At 44.7% G+C, this 26,678-nt stretch overlaps 1 protein-coding gene across 1 annotated transcript; it reads left to right on the top strand.

The window, feature by feature from the left end:
• Positions 1 to 1,627: 1,627 nt before the first annotated feature.
• On the top strand, positions 1,628 to 23,924 carry LOC120038405 (regulator of G-protein signaling 11-like; the record flags this gene model as incomplete). Its single annotated transcript, XM_038984170.1, has 8 exons — positions 1,628 to 1,678; positions 4,563 to 4,639; positions 4,717 to 4,798; positions 18,336 to 18,404; positions 19,976 to 19,999; positions 20,085 to 20,146; positions 23,311 to 23,424; positions 23,809 to 23,924. Coding segments are annotated over exons 2-8 (490 nt in total), but the record flags the coding sequence as incomplete, so codon positions are not given.
• Positions 23,925 to 26,678: the final 2,754 nt, after the last annotated feature.

Consider the following 26,678-nt stretch of genomic DNA (forward strand, 5'->3'; position numbering starts at 1 on the left):
GGTTAAGAGTTGAGGGTTAAGAGTTGAGGGTTAAGAGTTGAGGGTTAAGAGTTGAGGGTTAAGAGTTGAGGGTTAAGAGTTGAGGGTTAAGAGTTGAGGGTTAAGAGTTGAGGGTTAAGAGTTGAGGGTTAAGAGTTGAGGGTTGAGGGTTAAGAGATGAGGGTTAAGAGTTGAGGGTTAAGAGTTGAGGGTTGAGGGTTAAGAGTTGAGGGTTGAGGGCTAAGAGTTGAGGTTTAAGAGTTGAGGGTTGAGGGCTAAGGGTTGAGGGTTAAGAGTTGAGGGTTAAGAGATGAGGGTTAAGAGTTGAGGGTTAAGAGTTGAGGGTTAAGAGTTGAGGGTTAAAGGTTAAGAGTTGAGGGTTGAGGGTTAAGAGTTGAGGGTTGAGGGCTAAGGGTTGAGGGTTGAGGGTTAAGAGTTAAAGGTTAAGAGTTGAGGGTTAAGGGTTAATGGTTAAAGGTTAAGCGTTGAGGGTTGAGGGTTAAGAGTTGAGGTTTAAGAGTTGAGGGTTGAGGGTTGAGGGTTAAGAGTTGAGGGTTAAGAGTTGAGGGTTAAGAGTTGAGGGTTAAGAGTTGAGGGTTAAGGATTAATGGTTGAGGTTAAGAGTTAAGAGTTGAGGGTTAAGAGTTGAGGGTTAAGAGTTGAGGGTTAAGAGTTAAGGGTTAAGAGTTAAGGGTTAAGAGTTGAGGGTTAAGAGTTAAGGGTTAAGGGTTGAGGGTTAAGAGTTGAGGGTTAAGAGTTGAGGGTTAAGAGTTGAGGGTTAAGAGTTGAGGGTTAAGAGTTGAGGGTTAAGAGTTGAGGGTTAAGAGTTGAGGGTTAAGAGTTGAGGGTTAAGAGTTGAGGGTTAAGAGTTGAGGGTTAAGAGTTGAGGGTTAAGAGTTGAGGGTTAAGAGTTGAGGGTTAAGAGTTGAGGGTTAAGGGTTAAGAGTTGAGGGTTAAGGGTTGAGGGTTAAGGGTTGAGGGTTAAGAGTTGAGGGTTAAGGGTTAAGAGTTGAGGGTTAAGAGATGAGGGTTAAGAGTTGAGGGTTAAGAGTTGAGGGTTAAGAGATGAGGGTTAAGAGTTGAGGGTTAAGAGTTGAGGGTTAAGAGTTGAGGGTTAAAGGTTAAGAGTTGAGGGTTAAGAGTTGAGGGTTGAGGGTTAAGAGTTGAGGGTTAAGAGATGAGGGTTAAGAGTTGAGGGTTGAGGGCTAAGGGTTGAGGGTTAAGAGTTGAGGGTTGAGGGCTAAGGGTCGAGGGTCGAGGGTTAAGGGTTGAGGATTGATGGTTGAGGGTTAAGATATAAGGGTTGAGGGTCGAGGGTTAAGGGTTGAGGGTTGAGGGTTGAGGGTTAAGATTTAAGGGTTGAGGGCTAAGGGTTGAGGGTTAAGAGTTGAGGGTTGAGGGCTAAGGGTTGAGAGTTGAGGGTTAAGAGATGAGGGTTAAGAGTTGAGGGTTAAGAGTTGAGGGTTAAGAGTTGAGGGTTAAGAGATGAGGGTTAAGAGTTGAGGGTTAAGAGATGAGGGTTAAGAGTTGAGGGTTAAGGGTTAAGGGTTAAGTATGTAAGTTGTATGTTGTGACTTCTGTCATTTATTTGACTCCAGTTTGTATGGTCTAAACTGGTCATCTTATCTCTATCTGTCCAGCGATCTATCTGGCTAAGAAGAACATCAGGAAACAGGGGGAGCTGGTGGACTATGAGAAGGTGACTATTCTAACCTCTAATCGTTGCCAAACCTTTACTAAACCTGTATTAACCCTTTACTAAACCTGTATTAACCCTTTACTAAACCTGTATTAACCCTTTACTAAACCTTTACTAAACCTGTATTAACCCTTTACTAAACCTGTATTAACCCTTTACTAAACCTGTATTAACCCTTTACTAAACCTGTATTAACCCTTTACTAAACCTGTATTAACCCTTTACTAAACCTGTATTAACCCTTTACTAAACCTGTATTAACCCTTTACTAAACCTGTATTAACCCTTTACTAACCCTTTACTAAACCTGTATTAACCCTTTACTAAACATGTATTAACCCTTTACTAAACCTTTACTAAACCTGTATTAACCCTTTACTAAACCTTTACTAAACCTGTATTAACCCTTTACTAAACATTTACTAAACCTTTACTAAACCTGTATTAACCCTTTACTAACCCTTTACTAAACCTGTATTAACCCTTTACTAAACCTGTATTAACCCTTTACTAAACCTGTATTAACCCTTTACTAACCCTTTACTAAACCTGTATTAACCCTTTACTAAACCTGTATTAACCCTTTACTAAACCTTTACTAAACCTGTATTAACCCTTTACTAAACATTTACTAAACCTGTATTAACCCTTTACTAAACCTGTATTAACCCTTTACTAACCCTTTACTAAACCTGTATTAACCCTTTACTAAACCTTTACTAAACCTGTATTAACCCTTTACTAAACCTGTATTAACCCTTTACTAAACCTTTACTAAACCTGTATTAACCCTTTACTAAACCTTTACTAAACCTGTATTAACCCTTTACTAAACCTGTATTAACCCTTTACTAAACATTTACTAAACCTGTATTAACCCTTTACTAAACCTTTACTAAACCTGTATTAACCCTTTACTAAACCTTTACTAAACCTGTATTAACCCTTTACTAAACCTTTACTAAACCTGTATTAACCCTTTACTAAACATTTACTAAACCTGTATTAACCCTTTACTAAACATTTACTAAACCTGTATTAACCCTTTACTAAACCTGTATTAACCCTTTACTAAACATTTACTAAACCTGTATTAACCCTTTACTAAACCTTTACTAAACCTGTATTAACCCTTTACTAAACATTTACTAAACCTGTATTAACCCTTTACTAAACCTTTACTAAACCTGTATTAACCCTTTACTAAACCTGTATTAACCCTTTACTAAACATTTACTAAACCTGTATTAACCCTTTACTAAACCTGTATTAACCCTTTACTAACCCTTTACTAAACCTGTATTAACCCTTTACTAAACCTGTATTAACCCTTTACTAAACATTTACTAAACCTATATTAACCCTTTACTAAACCTGTATTAACCCTTTACTAAACATTTACTAAACCTGTATTAACCCTTTACTAATTACTTACTAAACATTTATTATTCTAACCTACTGACCAAACCTTGACTAAACCTTTACTAAACCTTTACTAATTAACTAGTCTAACCTACTGACTAAACCTTTACTGTACCTGTATTAACCCTTTACTAAACCTGTATTAACCCTTTACTAAACCTTTATTAACACTTTACTAACCCTTTACTAAACCTGTATTAACCCTTTACTAAACCTTTACTAAACCTGTATTAACCCTTTACTAAACCTTTACTAAACCTGTATTAACCCTTTACTAACCCTTTACTAAACCTGTATTAACCCTTTACTAAACCTGTATTAACCCTTTACTAAACCTGTATTAACCCTTTACTAAACCTGTATTAACCCTTTACTAAACCTGTACTAACCCTTTACTAAACCTGTATTAACCCTTTACTAAACCTGTATTAACCCTTTACTAAACCTGTATTAACCCTTTACTAAACCTGTATTAACCCTTTACTAAACCTTTACTAACCCTTTACTAAACCTGTATTAACCCTTTACTAAACCTGTATTAACCCTTTACTAAACCTGTATTAACCCTTTACTAACCCTTTATTAACCCTTTACTAAACCTTTATTAACACTTTACAAACTATTCCAACCTATGGACCAACCCTTTACTAAACCTGTATTAACCCTTTACTAACCCTTTATTAACCCTTTACTAAACCTTTATTAACACTTTACAAACTATTCCAACCTATGGACCAACCCTTTACTAAACCTGTATTAACCCTTTACTAACCCTTTACTAAACCTGTATTAACCATTTACTAAACCTTTATTAATCCTTTAACTAGTCTAACCTACTAACCAAAGTTTTCCTAAACATTTCCTAAATCTTTAGTAAACCTTTCCTATCTACACTATCTGTCTGTCCTTCAGTAGGATCACTAACCGTCCTCCTGTCCTTCTCATCCCCTCTCCTCTTCAGGAGAACATCCTACACTGTCTGTCCATCAGTAGGATCACTAACCGTCCTTCTGTCCTTCTCATCCCCTCTCCTCTTCAGGAGAACATCCTACACTGTCTGTCCATCAGTAGGATCACTAACCGTCCTTCAGTAGGATCACTAACCGTCCTTCAGTAGGATCACTAACCGTCCTTCAGTAGGATCACTAACCGTCCTTCAGTAGGATCACTAACCGTCCTTCAGTAGGATCACTAACCGTCCTTCAGTAGGATCACTAACCATCCTTCAGTAGGATCACTAACCGTCCTTCAGTAGGATCACTAACCGTCCTTCAGTAGGATCACTAACCGTCCTTCAGTAGGATCACTAACCGTCCTTCAGTAGGATCACTAACCGTCCTTCAGTAGGATCACTAACCGTCCTTCAGTAGGATCACTAACCGTCCTTCAGTAGGATCACTAACCGTCCTTCAGTAGGATCACTAACCGTCCTCCTGTCCTTCTCATCCCCTCTCCTCTTCAGGAGAACTACAGCATCCTGCACAAGAGGATTAACCACACCTGGGACTTTGTGGTGATGCAGGCCAGAGAACAGCTCAAGTAACTACACACACACACTCAGACACACTCAGACACACACTCACCTCTCTTAACCCTGTGTGTCTCTCTGTGTGCAGGGCCTCTAAGCAGAGAAAGAAGGCTGACCGTATCGTTCTGGAGTGCCAGGAGCAAGCCTACTGGTTGACCAACAAACCATGTGTAAATATGCCACTATACTACTACTAGACTACTACTATACTACTACTATACTACTACTAGAAGGCTGACCGTATCGTTCTGGAGTGCCAGGAGCAAGCCTACTGGCTGACCAACAAACCATGTGTAAATATGCCACTATATTACTACTATACTACTACTATACTACTACTAGACTACTACTATACTACTACTATACTACTACTATACTACTACTAGACTACTACTACTATACTACTACTATACTACTACTAGACTACTACTAGACTACTACTATACTACTACTAGACTACTACTATACTACTACTATACTACTACTATACTACTACTAGACTACTACTACAAGCCTACTGGCTGACCAACAAACCATGTGTAAATATGCCACTATACTACTACTAGACTACTACTATACTACTACTATACTACTACTATACTACTACTATACTACTACTATACTACTACTATACTACTACTATACTACTACTATACTACTACTATACTACTACTATACTACTACTATACTACTACTATACTACTACTATACTACTACTATACTACTACTATACTACTACTAGAAGGCTGACCGTATCGTTCTGGAGTGCCAGGAGCAAGCCTACTGGCTGACCAACAAACCATGTGTAAATATGCCACTATACTACTACTAGACTACTACTATACTGCTATGACTACTACTATACTGCTATGACTACTACTATACTGCTATGACTACTACTATACTGCTATGACTACTACTACCGATATTACTACTATATTACTACTAGACTACTACTATAATACAACTATGACTACTACTGCCGCTATTACTACCGATATTACTACTATACTACTATTATACTACCACTATAATACAACTATGACTACTACTACCGCTATTACTACCGATATTACTACTATACTACTACTATAATACAACTATAATACAACTATGACTACTACTACCGCTATTACTACCGATATTACTACTATACTACTATTATACTACCACTATAATACAACTATGACTACTACTACCACTATTACTACCGATATTACTATTATACTACTACTATACTACTACTATAATACAACTATGACTACTACTACCGATATTACTACTATATTACTACTATACTACTACTATACTACTACTATAATACAACTATGACTACTACTACCGATATTACTACTATACTACTACTATACTACTACTATACTACTACTATAATACAACTATGACTACTACTACCGATATTACTACTAGACTACTACTATAATACAACTACTACTACTACTACTACTATAATAATTATTACTACTACTGCTACTACTAGACTACTACTATAATACAACTACTACTACTATAATAATTATTACTACTACGGCTACTACTAGACTACTACTATACTACTACTATACTACTACTATACTACTACTATGACTACTACTACCAATATTGTAGGAGGAGAGAGGGTGAGAGGGAGAGGAGGGGAGGGAGATGAGGGGAGAGAGGGTGAGAGGGATAGGAGGAGAGAGTGGAGGGGAGGGTGCACTCTCTCTTCTGTTCCTTAATTCTCATGAATTAAAGAGGAGGAGTGGAGGAACAGAAGAGTGAAGAGGAGAGAGAGAATAGAGGGAGAGGAGAGAGAGAGAGAATGGAGGAAATAGAGTGGAAAACATGAGCGGGGCTCACACTCCCTCAGAGCTGACTGTGTGTGTGTGTGTGTGTCAGCTGACCAAGATGGCGTAGCAGTCGGACTTCTGTTTTTGTCTTGTCCCGTCCCGTGTACAGCCGTGGCCAAAGGTTTTGAGAATGACACAAATATTCATTTTCACAAAGTCTGCTGCCTCAGTTTGTATGATGGCAATTTGCATATACTCCAGAATGTTATGAAGAGTGATCAGATGAATGCAAAGTCCCTCTTTGCCATGCAAATGAACTGAATCCCCCCAAAAACATTTCCACGGCATTTCAGCCCTGCCACAAAAGGACCAGCTGACATCATGTCAGTGATTCTCTCGTTAACACAGGTGTGAGTGTTGACGAGGACAAGGCTGGATATCACTCTGTCGTGCTGATTGAGTTCGAAAAACAGACTGGAAGCTTCAAAAGGAGGGTGGTGCTTGGAATCATTGTTCTTCCTCTGTCAACCATGGTTACCTGTAAGGAAACACGTGCCTGCATCATTGCTTTGCACAAAAAGGGCTTCACAGGCAAGGATATTGCTGCCAGTAAGATTGCACTTAAATCAACCATTTATTGGATCATCAAGAACTTCAAGGAGAGCGGTTCAATTGTTGTGAAGAAGGCTTCAGGGCGCCCAAGAAAGTCCAGCAAGCACCAGGACCGTCTCCTGAAGTTGATTCAGCTGCGGGATCGGGGCACCACCAGTACAGAGCTTGCTCAGGAATGGCAGCAGGCAGGTGTGAGTGCATCTGCACGCACAGTGAGGCGAAGACTTTTGGAGGATAGCCTGGTGTCAAGAAGGGCAGCAAAGAAGCCACTTCTCTCCAGGAAAAACATCAGGGACAGACTGATATTCTGCAAAAGGTACAGGGATCAGACTGCTGAGGTCTGGGGTAAAGTCATTTTCTCTGATTAATCCCCTTTCCGATTGTTTGGGGCATCCGGAAAAAAGCTTGTCCGGAGAAGACAAGGTGAGCGCTACCATCAGTCCTGTGTCATGCCAACAGTAAAGCATCCTGAGACCATTCATGTGTGGGGTTGCTTCTCAGCCAAGGGAGTGGGCTCACTCACAATTTTGCCTAAGAACACAGCCATGAATAAAGAATGGTACCAACACATCCTCCGAGAGCAACTTCTCCCAACCATCCAGCAACAGTTTGGTGACGAACAATGCCTTTTCCAGCATGATGGAGCACCTTGCCATAAGGCAAAAGTGATAACTAAGTGGCTCGGGGAACTAAACATCGATATTTTGGGTCCATGGCCAGGAAACTCCCCAGACCTTAATCTCATTGAGAACTTGTGGTCAATCCTCAAGAGGCGGGTGGACAAACAAAAACCCACAAATTCAGACAAACTCCAAGCATCGATTATGCAAGAATGGGCTGCCATCAGTCAGGATGTAGCCCAGAAGTTAATTGACAGCATGCCAGGGTGGATTGCAGAGGTCTTGAAAAAGAAGGGTCAACACTGCAAATATTGACTCTTTGCATAAACTTAATGTAATAGTCAATAAAAGCCTTTGATGCTTATGAAATGCTTGTAATTATAATTCATTATTCCATAGTAACTTCTGACAAAAATATCTAGACACTGAAGCAGCAAACTTTGTGAAAATTAATATTTGTGTCATTCTCAAAACTTTTGGCCACGACTGTATATATCGTTTTCTTCGTATATATATATATATATATATATATATTGTATGTATTTTTCATCTCAATTTCCATCTACAGACTGAACATATTCTCCTGCAACCAGCCTCACCCAATGTGGTACGGATCTGCTATCTTTATACTTAAGAACTGGAACCCCCACCAGGAGCTAACCAGCTAACTATCTACTAGCTAGTAGTCAGTTAGCCACTGCTAGCGGTCATCACCGTTAACCCGGACATCAGACAGCCTCAGCCCGGGCAATTCCTGCCAGTCTGCACAGCTCAATATCAACCCAGAGCATATCGGACTGCTTTTTCTCTACCAAATCTCAGGATTCCTACTGCAATCTCTGAACCTTTACACCAGATCATCGCAGCTAGCTAGCTGCTGTCCGAGTGGCTACTCCTGGCTAACGTCTCTGTCCCGAAGCAAGCACCAGTTAGCCTGGAGCTAGCCTTGAGCTAGGCCCATCCTCTGGCTAGTCGAAGAGTTCCATCAGCCAATTTTTGGGCTACAATACCTCGTTTGCCAATTGGCCTGGACCCTTTACTGTCGACACGGAGCCCCGCCGATCCATCACGACAGGTCTGCCGACGTAACCGTCCGAGGTGGTTTCGATAGGCTCTTCCATTGCGACGTCCCCAGAGGTCCATCTGCTAGCCCTGGCCCGCTAGCTGTCTGAATCGCCGTGTCTCCAGCTTGCCTAGCGTAGTAGCACTACTGAATTGGCTCCCTGACTCATCTAGTGCTACTCACTGGACCCTATGATCACTCGGCTACACATGCCTCTCCCTAATGTCAATTTGCCTTGTCTATTGCTGTTTTGGTTAGTGAGTATTGTCTTATTTCACTGTAGAGCCTCCAGCCCTGCTCAATTTGTTCCACTCCTCACACATGCGGTGACCTCACCTGGCTTAAATGGTGCCTCTAGAGACAAAACCTCTCTCATCATCACTCAATGCCTAGGTTTACCTCCACTGTACTCACATCCTACCATACCCTTGTCTGTACATTATGCCTCGAATCTATTCTTCCGCGCCCAGAAATATGCTTCTTACTCTCTGTTCAAATCAAAATCAAATCAAATCAAATGTTCCGAACGCACTAGACGACCAGTTCTTATAGCCTTTAGCCGTACCCTTATCCTACTCCTCCTCTGTTCCTCTGGTGATGTAGAGGTTAACCCAGGCCCTGCAGCCCCCAGCACCACTCCCACTCCCCAGGTGCTCTCATTTGTTGACTTCTGTAACCGTAAAAGCCTTGGTTTCATGCATGTTAACATTAGAAGCCTCCTCCCAAAGTTTGTTTTACTCACTGCTTTAGCACACTCTGCCAACTCGGACGTCCTAGCTGTGTCTGAATCCTGGTTTAGGAAGGCCACCAAAAATCTTGAAATTTCCATCTCTAAATACAACATTTTCCATCAAGATGGAACTGCCAAAGGGGTTGGAGTTGCAATCTACTGCAGAGATAACCTGCAGAGTTCTGTCATGCTATCCAGGTCTGTGGCCAAACAAAATCCACCTTTCCAGAAACATGTCTCTCACCGTTGTCGCTTGTTATAGACCCCCTTCAGCCCCAGCTGTGCCCCTTGGACACCATATGTGAATTGATTGCCCCCCATCTATCTTCAGAGTTCGTACTGTTAGATGACCTAAATCATCAAGGAACCTACCAGGTACAACCCTAAATCTGTAACCATGGGCACCTTCTTAGATATCATCCTGAACAACTTGCCCTCTAAATACACCTTCACTGTCTTCAACCAGGATCTCAGCGATCACTGCCTCATTGCCTGCGTCCGTAATGGGTCCGCGGTCAAACGACCATCCCTCATCACTGTCAAAACGCTCCCTAAAACACTTCAGCGAGCAGACCTTTCTAATCGACCTGGGTATCCTGTAAAGATATTGACCTCATCCCGTCAGTAGGCGATGCTTATTTGCTCTTTAAAACTTTCCTCAACATCTTAAATAAGCATGCTCCATTCGAAAAATGTAGAACCAGGAACAGATATAGTCCTTGGTTCACTCCAGACTTGACTGCCCTTGACCAGCACAAAAACATCCTGTGGCATTCTGCATTAACATCAAATAACCCCCGCGATATGCAACTTTTCAGGGAAGTCAGGAACAAATATACACAGGCAGTTAGGAAAGCTAAGGCTAGCTTTTTCAAACAGAAATGTGCATCCTGTAGCACTAATTCCAAAAGGTTTTGGGACACTGTAAAGTCCATGGAGAATAAGAGCACCTCCTCCCAGCTGCCCACTGCACTGAGGCTAGGAAACACTGTCACCACCGATAAATCTACGATAATCGATCATTTCAATAAGCATTGCTTCAATAACCATGCTTGCACCTGGCTACCCCTACCCCGGCCAACAGCTCTGCACCCCCTGCTGCAACTAGCCCAAGGCCCCCCCTGCTTCTCCTTCACCCAAATCCAGACAGCTGATGTTCTGAAAGAGCTGCAGAATCTGGATCCCTACAAATCAGCTGGACAATCTGGATCCCTACAAATCAGCTGGACAATCTGGACCCCTACAAATCAGCTGGACAATCTGGACCCCTACAAATCAGCTAGACAATCTGGACCCCTACAAATCAGCTGGGCTAGACAATCTGGACCCCTACAAATCAGCTGGGCTAGACAATCTGGACCCCTACAAATCAGCTGGGCTAGACAATCTTGACCCCTACAAATCAGATGGGCTAGACAATCTGGACCCCTACAAATTAGCTAGACAATCTGGACCCCTACAAATCAGCTGGGCTATCTGGACCCCTACAAATCAGCTGGGCTATCTGGACCCCTACAAATCAGCTGGGCTATCTGGACCCCTACAAATCAGCTGGGCTATCTGGACCCCTACAAATCAGCTACCAAATCTGGACCCCTACAAATCAGCTAGACAATCTTGACCCCTACAAATCAGCTGGGCTATCTGGACCCCTACAAATCAGCTAGACAATCTGGATCCCTAAAATCAGCTGGGCTAGACAATCTGGACCCCTACAAATCAGCTGGGCTAGACAATCTGGATCCTTACAAATCAGCTGGGCTATCTGGACCCCTACAAATCAGCTGGGCTGGACAATCTGGACCCCTACAAATCAGCTGGGCTGGACAATCTGGACCCCTACAAATCAGCTGGGCTAGACAATCTGGACCCCTACAAATCAGCTAGACAATCTGGACCCCTACAAATCAGCTGGACAATCTGGACCCTACAAATCAGCTGGGCAATCTGGACCCATACAAATCAGCTAGACAATCTGGACCCTACAAATCAGCTAGACAATCTGGACCCTACAAATCAGCTTGACAATCTGGACCCCTACAAATCAGCCAGACAATCTGGACCCTCACAAATCAGCTAGACAATCTGGACCCCTACAAATCAGCTAGACAATCTGGATCCCTACAAATCAGCTTGACAATCTGGACCCCTACAAATCAGCTGGGCTAGACAAACTGGATCCCTACAAATCAGCTGGGCTATCTGGACCCCTACAAATCAGCTGGGCTAGACAATCTGGACCCCTACAAATCAGCTGGGCTATCTGGACCCCTACAAATCAGCTGGGCTATCTGAATCCCTACAAATCAGCTGAGCTAGGCAATTTGGATCCCTACAAATTAGCTGGGCTAGACAATCTGGATGCCTACAAATCAGCTGGGCTAGACAATCTTGACCCCTATAAATCAGCTTGACAATCTGGACCCCTACAAATCAGCTAGACAATCTGGACGCCTACAAATCAGCTGGGCTAGACAATCTGGACCCCTATAAATCAGCTTGACAATCTGGACCCCTATAAATCAGCTGGACAATCTGGACCCCTACAAATCAGCTGGACTGGACAATCTGGACCCCTACAAATCAGCTGGACTGGACAATCTGGACCCCTACAAATCAGCTGGACTGGACAATCTGGACCCCTACAAATAAGCTGGGCTGGACAATCTGGACCCCTACAAATCAGCTGGGCTAGACAATCTGGACCCCTACAAATAAGCTGGGCTGGACAATCTGGACCCCTACAAATCAGCTGGGCTATCTGGACCCCTACAAATCAGCTGGGCTATCTGGACCCCTACAAATCAGCTGGGCAATCTGGATCCCTACAAATCAGCTAGACAATCTGGACCCCTACAAATCAGCTGGACTGGACAATCTGGACCCCTACAAATCAGCTGGGCTGGACAATCTGGACCCCTACAAATCAGCTGGGCTAGACAATCTGGACCCCTACAAATCAGCTGGGCTAGACAATCTGGACCCATACAAATCAGCTGGGCTATCTGGACCCCTACAAATAAGCTGGGCTGGACAATCTGGACCCCTACAAATCAGCTGGCTATCTGGACCCCTACAAATAAGCTGGGCAATCTGGATCCCTACAAATCAGCTAGACAATCTGGACCCCTACAAATCAGCTGGGCTAGACAATCTGGATCCCTACAAATCAGCTGGGCTGGACAATCTGGACCCCTACAAATCAGCTAGACAATCTGGACCCCTACAAATCAGCTGGGCTAGACAATCTGGACCCCTACAAATCAGCTGGGCTAGACAATCTGGACCCCTACAAATCAGCTGGGCTAGACAATCTGGAACCCTACAAATCAGCTGGGCTAGACAATCTGGACCCCTACAAATCAGCTGGGCTAGACAATCTGGACCCCTACAAATCAGCTGGACTAGACAATCTGGACCCCTACAAATCAGCTGGACTAGACAATCTGGACCCCTACAAATCAGCTGGGCTAGACAATCTGGACCCCTACAAATCAGCTGGGCTATCTGGACCCTACAAATCAGCTGGGCTAGACAATCTGGACCCCTACAAATCAGCTAGACAATCTGGACCCTACAAATCAGCTGGGCTGGACAATCTGGACCCTACAAATCAGCTGGGCTATCTGGACCCTACAAATCAGCTGGGCTGGACAATCTGGACCCCTACAAATCAGCTAGACAATCTGGACCCTACAAATCAGCTGGGCTGGACAATCTGGACCCCTACAAATCAGCTAGACAATCTGGACCCTACAAATCAGCTGGACTAGACAATCTGGACCCTACAAATAAGCTGGACTAGACAATCTGGACCCCTACAAATTAGCTGGGCTAGACAATCTGGATGCCTACAAATCAGCTGGGCTAGACAATCTTGACCCCTACAAATCAGCTTGACAATCTGGACCCCTACAAATCAGCTAGACAATCTGGACCCCTACAAATCAGCTGGGCTAGACAATCTTGACCCCTATAAATCAGCTTGACAATCTGGACCCCTATAAATCAGCTGGACAATCTGGACCCCTACAAATCAGCTAGACAATCTGGACCCCTACAAATCAGCTGGACTGGACAATCTGGACCCCTACAAATCAGCTGGACTGGACAATCTGGACCCCTACAAATAAGCTGGGCTGGACAATCTGGACCCCTACAAATAAGCTGGGCTAGACAATCTGGACCCCTACAAATCAGCTGGGCTAGACAATCTGGACCCCTACAAATCAGCTGGGCTAGACAATCTGGACCCCTACAAATAAGCTGGGCTAGACAATCTGGACCCCTACAAATCAGCTGGGCTATCTGGACCCCTACAAATCAGCTGGGCTATCTGGACCCCTACAAATCAGCTGGGCAATCTGGATCCCTACAAATCAGCTAGACAATCTGGACCCCTACAAATCAGCTGGGCTAGACAATCTGGACCCCTACAAATCAGCTGGGCTAGACAATCTGGACCCCTACAAATCAGCTGGGCTAGACAATCTGGACCCCTACAAATCAGCTGGGCTAGACAATCTGGACCCCTACAAATCAGCTGGGCTATCTGGACCCCTACAAATCAGCTGGGCAATCTGGATCCCTACAAATCAGCTAGACAATCTGGACCCCTACAAATCAGCTGGACTGGACAATCTGGACCCCTACAAATCAGCTGGGCTAGACAATCTGGACCCCTACAAACAGCTGGGCTAGACAATCTGGACCCATACAAATCAGCTGGGCTATCTGGACCCCTACAAATAAGCTGGGCTGGACAATCTGGACCCCTACAAATCAGCTGGGCTATCTGGACCCCTACAAATCAGCTGGGCAATCTGGATCCCTACAAATCACCTAGACAATCTGGACCCCTACAAATCAGCTGGGCTAGACAATCTGGACCCCTACAAATCAGCTGGGCTGGACAATCTGGACCCCTACAAATCAGCTAGACAATCTGGACCCCTACAAATCAGCTGGGCTAGACAATCTGGACCCCTACAAATCAGCTGGGCTAGACAATCTGGACCCCTACAAATCAGCTGGGCTAGACAATCTGGAACCCTACAAATCAGCTGGGCTAGACAATCTGGACCCCTACAAATCAGCTGGGCTGGACAATCTGGACCCCTACAAATCAGCTGGACTAGACAATCTGGACCCCTACAAATCAGCTGGGCTAGACAATCTGGACCCCTACAAATCAGCTGGGCTATCTGGACCCTACAAATCAGCTGGGCTAGACAATCTGGACCCCTACAAATCAGCTAGACAATCTGGACCCTACAAATCAGCTGGGCTGGACAATCTGGACCCTACAAATCAGCTGGGCTATCTGGACCCTACAAATCAGCTGGGCTGGACAATCTGGACCCTACAAATCAGCTGGGCTATCTGGACCCTACAAATCAGCTGGGCTGGACAATCTGGACCCCTACAAATCAGCTAGACAATCTGGACCCTACAAATCAGCTGGGCTGGACAATCTGGACCCCTACAAATCAGCTAGACAATCTGGACCCTACAAATCAGCTGGACTAGACAATCTGGACCCTACAAATCAGCTGGACTAGACAATCTGGACCCCTACAAATTAGCTGGGCTAGACAATCTGGATGCCTACAAATCAGCTGGGCTAGACAATCTTGACCCCTACAAATCAGCTTGACAATCTGGACCCCTACAAATCAGCTAGACAATCTGGACCCCTACAAATCAGCTGGGCTAGACAATCTTGACCCCTATAAATCAGTTTGACAATCTGGACCCCTATAAATCAGCTGGACAATCTGGACCCCTACAAATCAGCTAGACAATCTGGACCCCTACAAATCAGCTGGACTGGACAATCTGGACCCCTACAAATCAGCTGGACTGGACAATCTGGACCCCTACAAATAAGCTGGGCTGGACAATCTGGACCCCTACAAATAAGCTGGGCTAGACAATCTGGACCCCTACAAATCAGCTGGGCTAGACAATCTGGACCCCTACAAATCAGCTGGGCTAGACAATCTGGACCCCTACAAATAAGCTGGGCTAGACAATCTGGACCCCTACAAATCAGCTGGGCTATCTGGACCCCTACAAATCAGCTGGGCTATCTGGACCCCTACAAATCAGCTGGGCAATCTGGATCCCTACAAATCAGCTAGACAATCTGGACCCCTACAAATCAGCTGGGCTAGACAATCTGGACCCCTACAAATCAGCTGGGCTAGACAATCTGGACCCCTACAAATCAGCTGGGCTAGACAATCTGGACCCCTACAAATCAGCTGGGCTAGACAATCTGGACCCCTACAAATCAGCTGGGCTATCTGGACCCCTACAAATCAGCTGGGCAATCTGGATCCCTACAAATCAGCTAGACAATCTGGACCCCTACAAATCAGCTGGACTGGACAATCTGGACCCCTACAAATCAGCTGGGCTAGACAATCTGGACCCCTACAAACAGCTGGGCTAGACAATCTGGACCCATACAAATCAGCTGGGCTATCTGGACCCCTACAAATAAGCTGGGCTGGACAATCTGGACCCCTACAAATCAGCTGGGCTATCTGGACCCCTACAAATCAGCTGGGCAATCTGGATCCCTACAAATCACCTAGACAATCTGGACCCCTACAAATCAGCTGGGCTAGACAATCTGGACCCCTACAAATCAGCTGGGCTGGACAATCTGGACCCCTACAAATCAGCTAGACAATCTGGACCCCTACAAATCAGCTGGGCTAGACAATCTGGACCCCTACAAATCAGCTGGGCTAGACAATCTGGACCCCTACAAATCAGCTGGGCTAGACAATCTGGAACCCTACAAATCAGCTGGGCTAGACAATCTGGACCCCTACAAATCAGCTGGGCTGGACAATCTGGACCCCTACAAATCAGCTGGACTAGACAATCTGGACCCCTACAAATCAGCTGGGCTAGACAATCTGGACCCCTACAAATCAGCTGGGCTATCTGGACCCTACAAATCAGCTGGGCTAGACAATCTGGACCCCTACAAATCAGCTAGACAATCTGGACCCTACAAATCAGCTGGGCTGGACAATCTGGACCCTACAAATCAGCTGGGCTATCTGGACCCTACAAATCAGCTGGGCTGGACAATCTGGACCCCTACAAATCAGCTAGACAATCTGGACCCTACAAATCAGCTGGGCTGGACAATCTGGACCCCTACAAATCAGCTAGACAATCTGGACCCTACAAATCAGCTGGACTAGACAATCTGGACCCTACAAATCAGCTGGACTAGACAATCTGGACCCCTACAAATCAGCTGGACTAGACAATCTGGACCCCTACAAATCAGCTGGACAATCTGGACCCCTACAAATCAGCTAGACAATCTGGACCCTACAAATCAGCTGGGCTAGACAATCTGGACCCTACAAATCAGCTGGGCAAGACAATCTGTATCCCTACAAATCAGCTGGACATACTGGACCCCTACAAATCAGCTGGACAATCTGGACCCCTACAAATCAGCTGGGCTAGACAATCTGGATCCTTACAAATCAGCTGGACATACTGGACCCCTACAAATCAGCTGGACAATCTGGACCCCTACAAATCAGCTGGGCTAGACAATCTGGACCCCTACAAATCAGCTGGGCTAGACAATCTGGATCCCTACAAATCAGCTGGGCTAGACAATCTGGACCCCTACAAATCAGCTAGACAATCTGGACCCCTACAAATCAGCTGGACTAGACAATCTGGACCCCTACAAATCAGCTGGACTAGACAATCTGGACCCCTACAAATCAGCTGGACAATCTGGACCCTACAAATCAGCTGGGCTGGACAATCTGGACCCCTACAAATCAGCTGGGCTAGACAATCTGGACCCCTACAAATCAGCTGGGCTGGACAATCTGGACCCCTACAAATCAGCTGGGCTAGACAATCTGGACCCCTACAAATCAGCTGGGCTATCTGGATCCCTACAAATCAGCTAGACAATCTGGACCCCTACAAATCAGCTGGGCTGGACAATCTGGACCCCTACAAATCAGCTGGGCTAGACAATCTGGACCCCTACAAATCAGCTGGGCTGGACAATCTGGACCCCTACAAATCAGCTGGGCTAGACAATCTGGACCCCTACAAATCAGCTGGGCTAGACAATCTGGACCCCTACAAATCAACTGGACAATCTGGACCCCTACAAATCAGCTGGACAATCTGGACCCCTACAAATCAGCTGGACTAGACAATCTGGACCCCTACAAATCAGCTGGACAATCTGGACCCCTACAAATCAGCTGGACTAGACAATCTGGACCCCTACAAATCAGCTGGACAATCTGGATCCCTACAAATCAGCTGGACTAGACAATCTGGACCCCTACAAATAAACTGGACTAGACAATCTGGATCCCTACAAATCAGCTAGACTAGACAATCTGGACCCCTACAAATCAGCTGGACTAGACAATCTGGACCCCTACAAATCAGCTGAACTAGACAATCTGGACCCCTACAAATCAGCTAGACAATCTGGACCCCTACAAATCAGCTGGACTAGACAATCTGGACCCCTACAAATCAGCTGGGCTAGACAATCTGGACCCCTACAAATCAGCTGGACTAGACAATCTGGACCCCTACAAATCAGCTAGACAATCTGGACCCCTACAAATCAGCTGGACTAGACAATCTGGACCCCTACAAATCAGCTGGGCTAGACAATCTGGACCCCTACAAATCAGCTGGACTAGACAATCTGGACCCCTACAAATCAGCTAGGCAATCTGGATCCTCTCTCGCACTGCTTTGCTTTATCTTGGCCAGGTCGCAGTTATAAATGAGTACTTGTTCTTAACTGGCCTACCTGGTTAAATAAAGGTGAAATAAAAATATATCAAATGAAGTGTGTGTGTGTTGCAGCCGGGGGCGTTTGACGTGTTGGATCTGGGACCTGAGAGATGCAACGTCCTCAGCTCCCGAGTCGCACTGGTCAGTAACCTGTAACTCTGACCCCTGACCTCAATAACCACTCAACCCTGAAACATGTTGCTCAGTAATAAAACTAAATTCTCTCCTTCTCTCTGTCCTTCTCTCTCACTTTCTCTTTCGTTTTCTCTCTCTCTATCTCTCCATCTCTATCTCTCTCTCTCCTCTCTCCATTTCTCTCTCTTTCTCCTATCTCCATGTCTCTCTATCTCTCCCTCCATCTTTCTTTCTCCATCTCTATCTCTCCATCTCTCTCTCACCTCTCCCCGTTTCTCTCTCCTCTTTCCATATCGCTCTCCTCTCTCCCCCTCTCTATCTCTCCATGTCTCTCTATCCCCTTTTCTCTCCTCTCTCCCCTTCTCTCTCTCCATCTCTCTCTGTCTCTCTCCTTCTCCTTTATATCCCTCACACTCTCTATGTCTTTCTGGTGCTGCACGCGAGGTCCATAGTAAGTGTTTTTAACAGAGAACAAACACCTCGTCACCATAGTAACACCAACTGTAGTTACAATAGTGACTAACACTGACTGTACTTACAAATGACAACCCCAATGTGTTTATTATGAGTACTCACTAAAGACTCTCTCCTCCTCCCCCCTCTCACTCTCCTCCTCTCACTGTCTCCTCCTCTCACTGTCTCCTCCTCCTCCTCCCACTGTCTCCTCCTCCTCCTCTCACTGTCTCCTCCTCCTCCTCTCACTGTCTCCTCCTCCTCCTCTCACTCTCCTCCTCCTCCTCCTCTAACTGTCTCCTCCTCTAACTGTCTCCTCCTCCTCCTCTAACGGTCTCCTCCTCTAACTGTCTCCTCCTCCTCCTCTAACTGTCTCCTCCTCCTCCTCCCACTGTCTCCTCCTCCTCCTCTCACTGTCTCCTCCTCCCCCCTCTCACTCTCCTCCTCTCACTGTCTCCTCCTCCTCCTCTCACTGTCTCCTCCTCCTCCTCTCACTGTCTCCTCCTCCTCCTCTCACTGTCTCCTCCTCCTCCTCTCACTGTCTCCTCCTCCTCCTCTCACTGTCTCCTCCTCCTCCTCTAACTGTCTCCTCCTCCCCCTCTCACTGTCTCCTCCTCCTCCTCCCACTGTCTCCTCCTCCTCCTCCCACTGTCTCCTCCTCCTCCTCCCACTGTCTCCTCCCCCTCCCACTGTCTCCTCCCCCTCCCACTGTCTCCTCCTCCTCCTCTCACTCTCCTCCTCCTCCTCTCACTCTCCTCCTCCTCCTCTCACTGTCTCCTCCTCCTCCTCTCACTGTCTCCTCCTCCTCCTCTCACTGTCTCCTCCTCCTCATCTAACTGTCTCCTCCTCCTCCTCTCACTGTCTCCTCCTCCTCCTCCCACTGTCTCCTCCTCCTCCTCTCACTGTCTCCTCCTCCCCCTCTCACTGTCTCCTTCTCCTCCTCCACTGTCTCCTCCTCCCCCTCTCACTGTCTCCTCCTCCCCCTCTCACTGTCTCCTCCTCCTCCTTTCACTGTCTCCTCCTCCTCCTCTAACTGTCTCCTCCTCCTCCTCCTCTAACTGTCTCCTCCTCCCCCTGTCTCCTCCTCCCCCTCTCACTGTCTCCTCCTCCTCTCTCCAGACCAGAACACTGACCACTACAAGAGAGAGGTAAACATCTCAACATAACAAATACTGTTTCTACTACCGGTGTAACAAACAACTATTATTCTGACCGTGTGTTTGATGGTTACAGATTGAACACAGTAGAAGAGCTCTGGGGAGAAACCGTGTCAAGTCCTCCATCTGTCTTGAGAGGTATGTTACACACACACACAGAGCTCTGGGGAGAAACCGTGTCAAGTCCTCCATCTGTCTTGAGAGGTATGTTACACACACACAGAGCTCTGGGGAGAAACCGTGTCAAGTCCTCCATCTGTCTTGAGAGGTATGTTACACACACACACAGAGCTCTGGGGAGAAACCGTGTCAAGTCCTCCATCTGTCTTGAGAGGTATGTTACACACACACACAGAGCTCTGGGGAGAAACCGTGTCAAGTCCTCCATCTGTCTTGAGAGGTATGTTACACACACACACACAGAGCTCTGGGGAGAAACCGTGTCAAGTCCTCCATCTGTCTTGAGAGGTATGTTACACACACACAGAGCTCTGGGGAGAAACCGTGTCAAGTCCTCCATCTGTCTTGAGAGGTATGTTACACACACACACAGAGCTCTGGGGAGAAACCGTGTCAAGTCCTCCATCTGTCTTGAGAGGTATGTCACACACAGAGCTCTGGGGAGAAACCGTGTCAAGTCCTCCATCTGTCTTGAGAGGTATGTTACACACAGAGCTCTGGGGAGAAACCGTGTCAAGTCCTCCATCTGTCTTGAGAGGTATGTTACACACAGAGCTCTGGGGAGAAACCGTGTCAAGTCCTCCATCTGTCTTGAGAGGTATGTTACACACACACACACAGAGCTCTGGGGAGAAACCGTGTCAAGTCCTCCATCTGTCTTGAGAGGTATGTTACACACACACACATAGCTTGGTCACCCGTGATACAAGTTAGTATTTGACGTCCATCCATGTCAGAGTGAAATGACGTGAAACCGGCCACTAGGGGCATCAGTGAGCGCTGTTTCCTTCAAGTAGATTTGGGTTTTGCGAGGGTGTTGGGACTGGGATGGTGGATAGTGTGCGTGTAAATACCTAACCTTAACCATTCAGCTAATACCTAACCTTAACCATTCAGTTAATACCTAACCTTAACCATTCAGTTAATACCTAACCTTAACCATTCAGTTAATACCTAACCTTAACCATCCAGTTAATACCTAACCTTAACCATTTAGTTAATACCTAACCTTAACCATTCAGTTAATATCTAACCTTAATACCTAACCTTAACCATCCAGTTAATACCTAACCTTAACCATTCAGTTAATACATAACCTTAATGCCTAACCTTAACCATCCAGTTAATACCTAACCTTAACCATTCAGTTAATACCTAACCTTAACCATTCAGTTAATACCTAACCTTAACCATTCAGTTAATACCTAACCTTAACCATTCAGTTAATACCTAACCTTAACCATTCAGTTAATACCTAACCTTAACCATCCAGTTAATACCTAACCTTAACCATTTAGTTAATACCTAACCTTAACCATTCAGTTAATACCTAACCTTAATACCTAACCTTAACCATCCAGTTAATACCTAACCTTAACCATTCAGTTAATACCTAACCTTAATACCTAACCTTAACCATCCAGTTAATACCTAACCTTAACCATTCAGTTAATACCTAACCTTAACCATCCAGTTAATACCTAACCTTAACCATTCAGTTAATACCTAACCTTAACCATTCAGTTAATACCTAACCTTAACCATTCAGTTAATACCTAACCTTAACCATTCAGTTAATACCTAACCTTAATACCTAACCTTAACCATTCAGTTAATACCTAACCTTAACCATCCAGTTAATACCTAACCTTAACCATTCAGTTAATACCTAACCTTAATACCTAACCTTAACCATTCAGTTAATACCTAACCTTAACCATCCAGTTAATACCTAACCTTAACCATTTAGTTAATACCTAACCTTAACCATTTAGTTAATACCTAACCTTAACCATCCAGTTAATACCTAACACCTTAACCATTCAGTTAATACCTAACCTTAATCCCTCAGTTAATACCTAACCTTAACCATTTAGTTAATACCTAACCTTAACCATTTAGTTAATACCTAACCTTAACCATTCAGTTAATACCTAACCTTAACCATCCAGTTAATACCTAACCTTAATACCTAACCTTAACCATCCAGTTAATACCTAACCTTAACCATTCAGTTAATACCTAACCTTAACCATTTAGTTAATACCTAACCTTAACCATTCAGTTAATACCTAACCTTAACCATCCAGTTAATACCTAACCTTAACCATCCAGTTAATACCTAACCTTAATACCTAACCTTAACCAATCAGTTAATACCTAACCTTAATACCTAACCTTAACCATCCAGTTAATACCTAACCTTAACCATTCAGTTAATACCTAACCTTAACCCCTCAGTTAATACCTAACCTTAACCATTTAGTTAATACCTAACCTTAACCCCTCAGTTAATACCTAACCTTAACCATTTAGTTAATACCTAACCTTAACCATTCAGTTAATACCTAACCTTAACCATTCAGTTAATACCTAACCTTAACCCCTCAGTTAATACCTGACCTAAACCATTTAGTTAATACCTAACCTTAACCATCCAGTTAATACCTAACCTTAACCATCCAGTTAATACCTAACCTTAACCATCCAGTTAATACCTAACCTTAACACCTAACCTTAACCATTCAGTTAATACTTAACCTTAATACCTAACCTTAACCATCCAGTTAATACCTAACCTTAACCATTTAGTTAATACCTAACCTTTACCATTTAGTTAATACCTAACCTTAACCATTCAGTTAATACCTAACCTTAACCATTCAGTTAATACCTAACCTTAACCATTCAGTTAATACCTAACCTTAATACCTAACCTTAACCAATCAGTTAATACATATCCTTAACCAATCAGAGTTCATGCCCCACACACACAAACACACACACACACACATAAACACACACTCATACACACATTCTCGCACACACAAATAAACACACACTCATACACACCTACTCACACACGTATATAAACACACACTCATACACACCTACTCACACACGTATATAAACACACACTCATACACACATACTCACACACGTATATAAACACACACTCATACACACCTACTCACACACACATATAAACACACACTCATACACACATACTCACACACACTCTCTATGAGCCTCTAATGGACGTCTCCTCAGGCAGATTGATGCTAACTCTGTGTGTGTGTGTGTGTGTGTGTGTGTGTGTGTGTGTGTGTGTGTGTGTTTAGCTTCATGAAGTACAGTGAGCAGTACCTCCACCATGACCCCATCATGTCAGGCTGTCTCCCTAGCAACCCCTGGATCTCTGACGACACCTCACACTGGACCATCAACACTGACATGTAACAACACACACACACACAGACACAGACACAGACACACACAGACACAGACACAGACACACACAGACACAGACACAGACACAGACACACACACACACACACACACACACACACACACACACACACATACACGCTAACCGTAAACCACACTAATCCACACGCATACACACCTAACACTTAAAACATGTGTGTGTGTGTGTGTGTCTGTGTGCGTGTGTGTCTGTGTCTGTGTGTGTCTCTGTGTGTGTGTGTGTCTGTGTGTGTGTGTGTGTGTGTGTGTGTGTGTGTGTGTGCGTGTGTGTCTGTGTGTGTCTGTGTGTGTCTGTGTGTGTGTGTGTGTGTGTGTGTGTGTGTGTGTGTGTGTGTGTGTGTGTGTGTGTGCAGGGTGGACACTCCAACCAGGCTGAGAGTGGAGAGCTGGAGTTTCAACTTCATGGAACTTCTGAACGACTCGATGGGAAGACGAGAGTTTATGATCTACCTGGAGAAAGAATTCAGTGGTGAGACACCACACACACACACACACACACACGCAGACACACACAGACACATAGACACACACAAACAGACCACACACACACACACACACACACAGAGGTCTCAGTGCCAGCATCAGTCTTGTTTGTTTATGGTCTTATACAGCTGGTTGAGAGAGGTCTCAGTGCCAGCATCAGTCTTGTTTGTTTATGGTCTTATACAGCTGGTTGAGAGAGGTCTTAGTACCAGCATCAGTCTTGTTTATGGTCTTATACAGCTGGTTGAGAGAGGTCTTAGTGCCAGCATCAGTCTTGTTTATGGTCTTATACAGCTGGTTGAGAGAGGTCTCAGTGCCAGCATCAGTCTTGTTTGTTTATGGTCTTATACAGCTGGTTGAGAGAGGTCTTAGGGCCAGCATCAGTCTTGTTTGTTTATGGTCTTATACAGCTGGTTGAGAGAGGTCTCAGTGCCAGCATCAGTCTTGTTTATGGTCTTATACAGCTGGTTGAGAGGTCTTAGTGCCAGCATCAGTCTTGTTTATGGTCTTATACAGCTGGTTGAGAGGTCTTAGTGCCAGCATCAGTCTTGTTTGTTTATGGTCTTATACAGCTGGTTGAGAGGTCTTAGTGCCAGCATCAGTCTTGTTTGTTTATGGTCTTATACAGCTGGTTGAGAGGTCTTAGTGCCAGCATCAGTCTTGTTTGTTTATGGTCTTATACAGCTGGTTGAGAGGTCTTAGTGCCAGCATCAGTCTTGTTTGTTTATGGTCTTATACAGCTGGTTGAGAGGTCTTAGTGCCAGCATCAGTCTTGTTTGTTTATGGTCTTATACAGCTGGTTGAGAGAGGTCTTAGTGCCAGCATCAGTCTTGTTTATGGTCTTATACAGCTGGTTGAGAGGTCTCAGTGCCAGCATCAGTATTGTTTATGGTCTTATACAGCTGGTTGAGAGAGGTCTCAGTGCCAGCATCAGTCTTGTTTGTGGTCTTATACAGCTGGTTGAGAGGGGTCTCAGTGCCAGCATCAGTATTGTTTATGGTCTTATACAGCTGGTTGAGAGGTCGTAGTGCCAGCATCAGTCTTGTTTATGGTCTTATACAGCTGGTTGAGAGAGGTCTCAGTACCAGCATCAGTCTTGTTTGTTTATGGTCTTATACAGCTGGTTGAGAGAGGTCTCAGTGCCAGCATCAGTCTTGTTTATGGTCTTATACAGCTGGTTGAGAGAGGTCTCAGTGCCAGCATCAGTCTTGTTTGTTTATGGTCTTATACAGCTGGTTGAGAGGTCTCAGTGCCAGCATCAGTCTTGTTTATGGTCTTATACAGCTGATTGAGAGGTCTTAGTGCCAGCATCAGTCTTGTGTATGGTCTTATACAGCTGGTTGAGAGGTCTCAGTGCCAGCATCAGTCTTGTTTGTTTATGGTCTTATACAGCTGGTTGAGAGAGGTCTCAGTGCCAGCATCAGTCTTGTTTGTTTGTAGTCTTATACAGCTGGTTGAGAGAGGTCTTAGTGCCAGCATCAGTCTTGTTTGTTTATGGTCTTATACAGCTGGTTGAGAGAGGTCTTAGTGCCATCATCAGTCTTGTTTATGGTCTTATACAGCTGGTTGAGAGAGGTCTCAGTGCCAGCATCAGTCTTGTTTATGGTCTTATACAGCTGGTTGAGAGAGGTCTTAGTGCCAGCATCAGTCTTGTTTATGGTCTTATACAGCTGGTTGAGAGAGGTCTCAGTGCCAGCATCAGTCTTGTTTGTTTGTAGTCTTATACAGCTGGTTGAGAGGTCTCAGTGCCAGCATCAGTCTTGTTTATGGTCTTATACAGCTGGTTGAGAGGTCTTAGTGCCAGCATCAGTCTTGTTTATGGTCTTATACAGCTGGTTGAGAGGTCTCAGTGCCAGCATCAGTCTTGTTTGTTTATGGTCTTATACAGCTGGTTGAGAGAGGTCTCAGTGCCAGCATCAGTCTTGTTTGTTTATGGTCTTATACAGCTGGTTGAGAGAGGTCTTAGTGCCAGCATCAGTCTTGTTTGTTTATGGTCTTATACAGCTGGTTGAGAGAGGTCTTAGTGCCATCATCAGTCTTGTTTATGGTCTTATACAGCTGGTTGAGAGAGGTCTCAGTGCCAGCATCAGTCTTGTTTATGGTCTTATACAGCTGGTTGAGAGAGGTCTTAGTGCCAGCATCAGTCTTGTTTATGGTCTTATACAGCTGGTTGAGAGGTCTTAGTGCCAGCATCAGTCTTGTTTGTTTATGGTCTTATACAGCTGGTTGAGAGGTCTTAGTGCCAGCATCAGTCTTGTTTGTTTATGGTCTTATACAGCTGGTTGAGAGGTCTTAGTGCCAGCATCAGTCTTGTTTGTTTATGGTCTTATACAGCTGGTTGAGAGAGGTCTTAGTGCCAGCATCAGTCTTGTTTATGGTCTTATACAGCTGGTTGAGAGGTCTCAGTGCCAGCATCAGTATTGTTTATGGTCTTATACAGCTGGTTGAGAGAGGTCTCAGTGCCAGCATCAGTCTTGTTTGTTTATGGTCTTATACAGCTGGTTGAGAGAGGTCTTAGTACCAGCATCAGTCTTGTTTATGGTCTTATACAGCTGTTTGAGAGGTCTCAGTGCCAGCATCAGTATTGTTTATGGTCTTATACAGCTGGTTGAGAGAGGTCTCAGTGCCAGCATCAGTCTTGTTTGTTTATGGTCTTATACAGCTGGTTGAGAGAGGTCTTAGTGCCAGCATCAGTCTTGTTTATGGTCTTATACAGCTGGTTGAGAGAGGTCTTAGTGCC

The sequence above is a fragment of the Salvelinus namaycush genome, unplaced genomic scaffold, assembly GCF_016432855.1.
Source record: "Salvelinus namaycush isolate Seneca unplaced genomic scaffold, SaNama_1.0 Scaffold2192, whole genome shotgun sequence".
Taxonomy (NCBI): domain Eukaryota; kingdom Metazoa; phylum Chordata; class Actinopteri; order Salmoniformes; family Salmonidae; genus Salvelinus; species Salvelinus namaycush.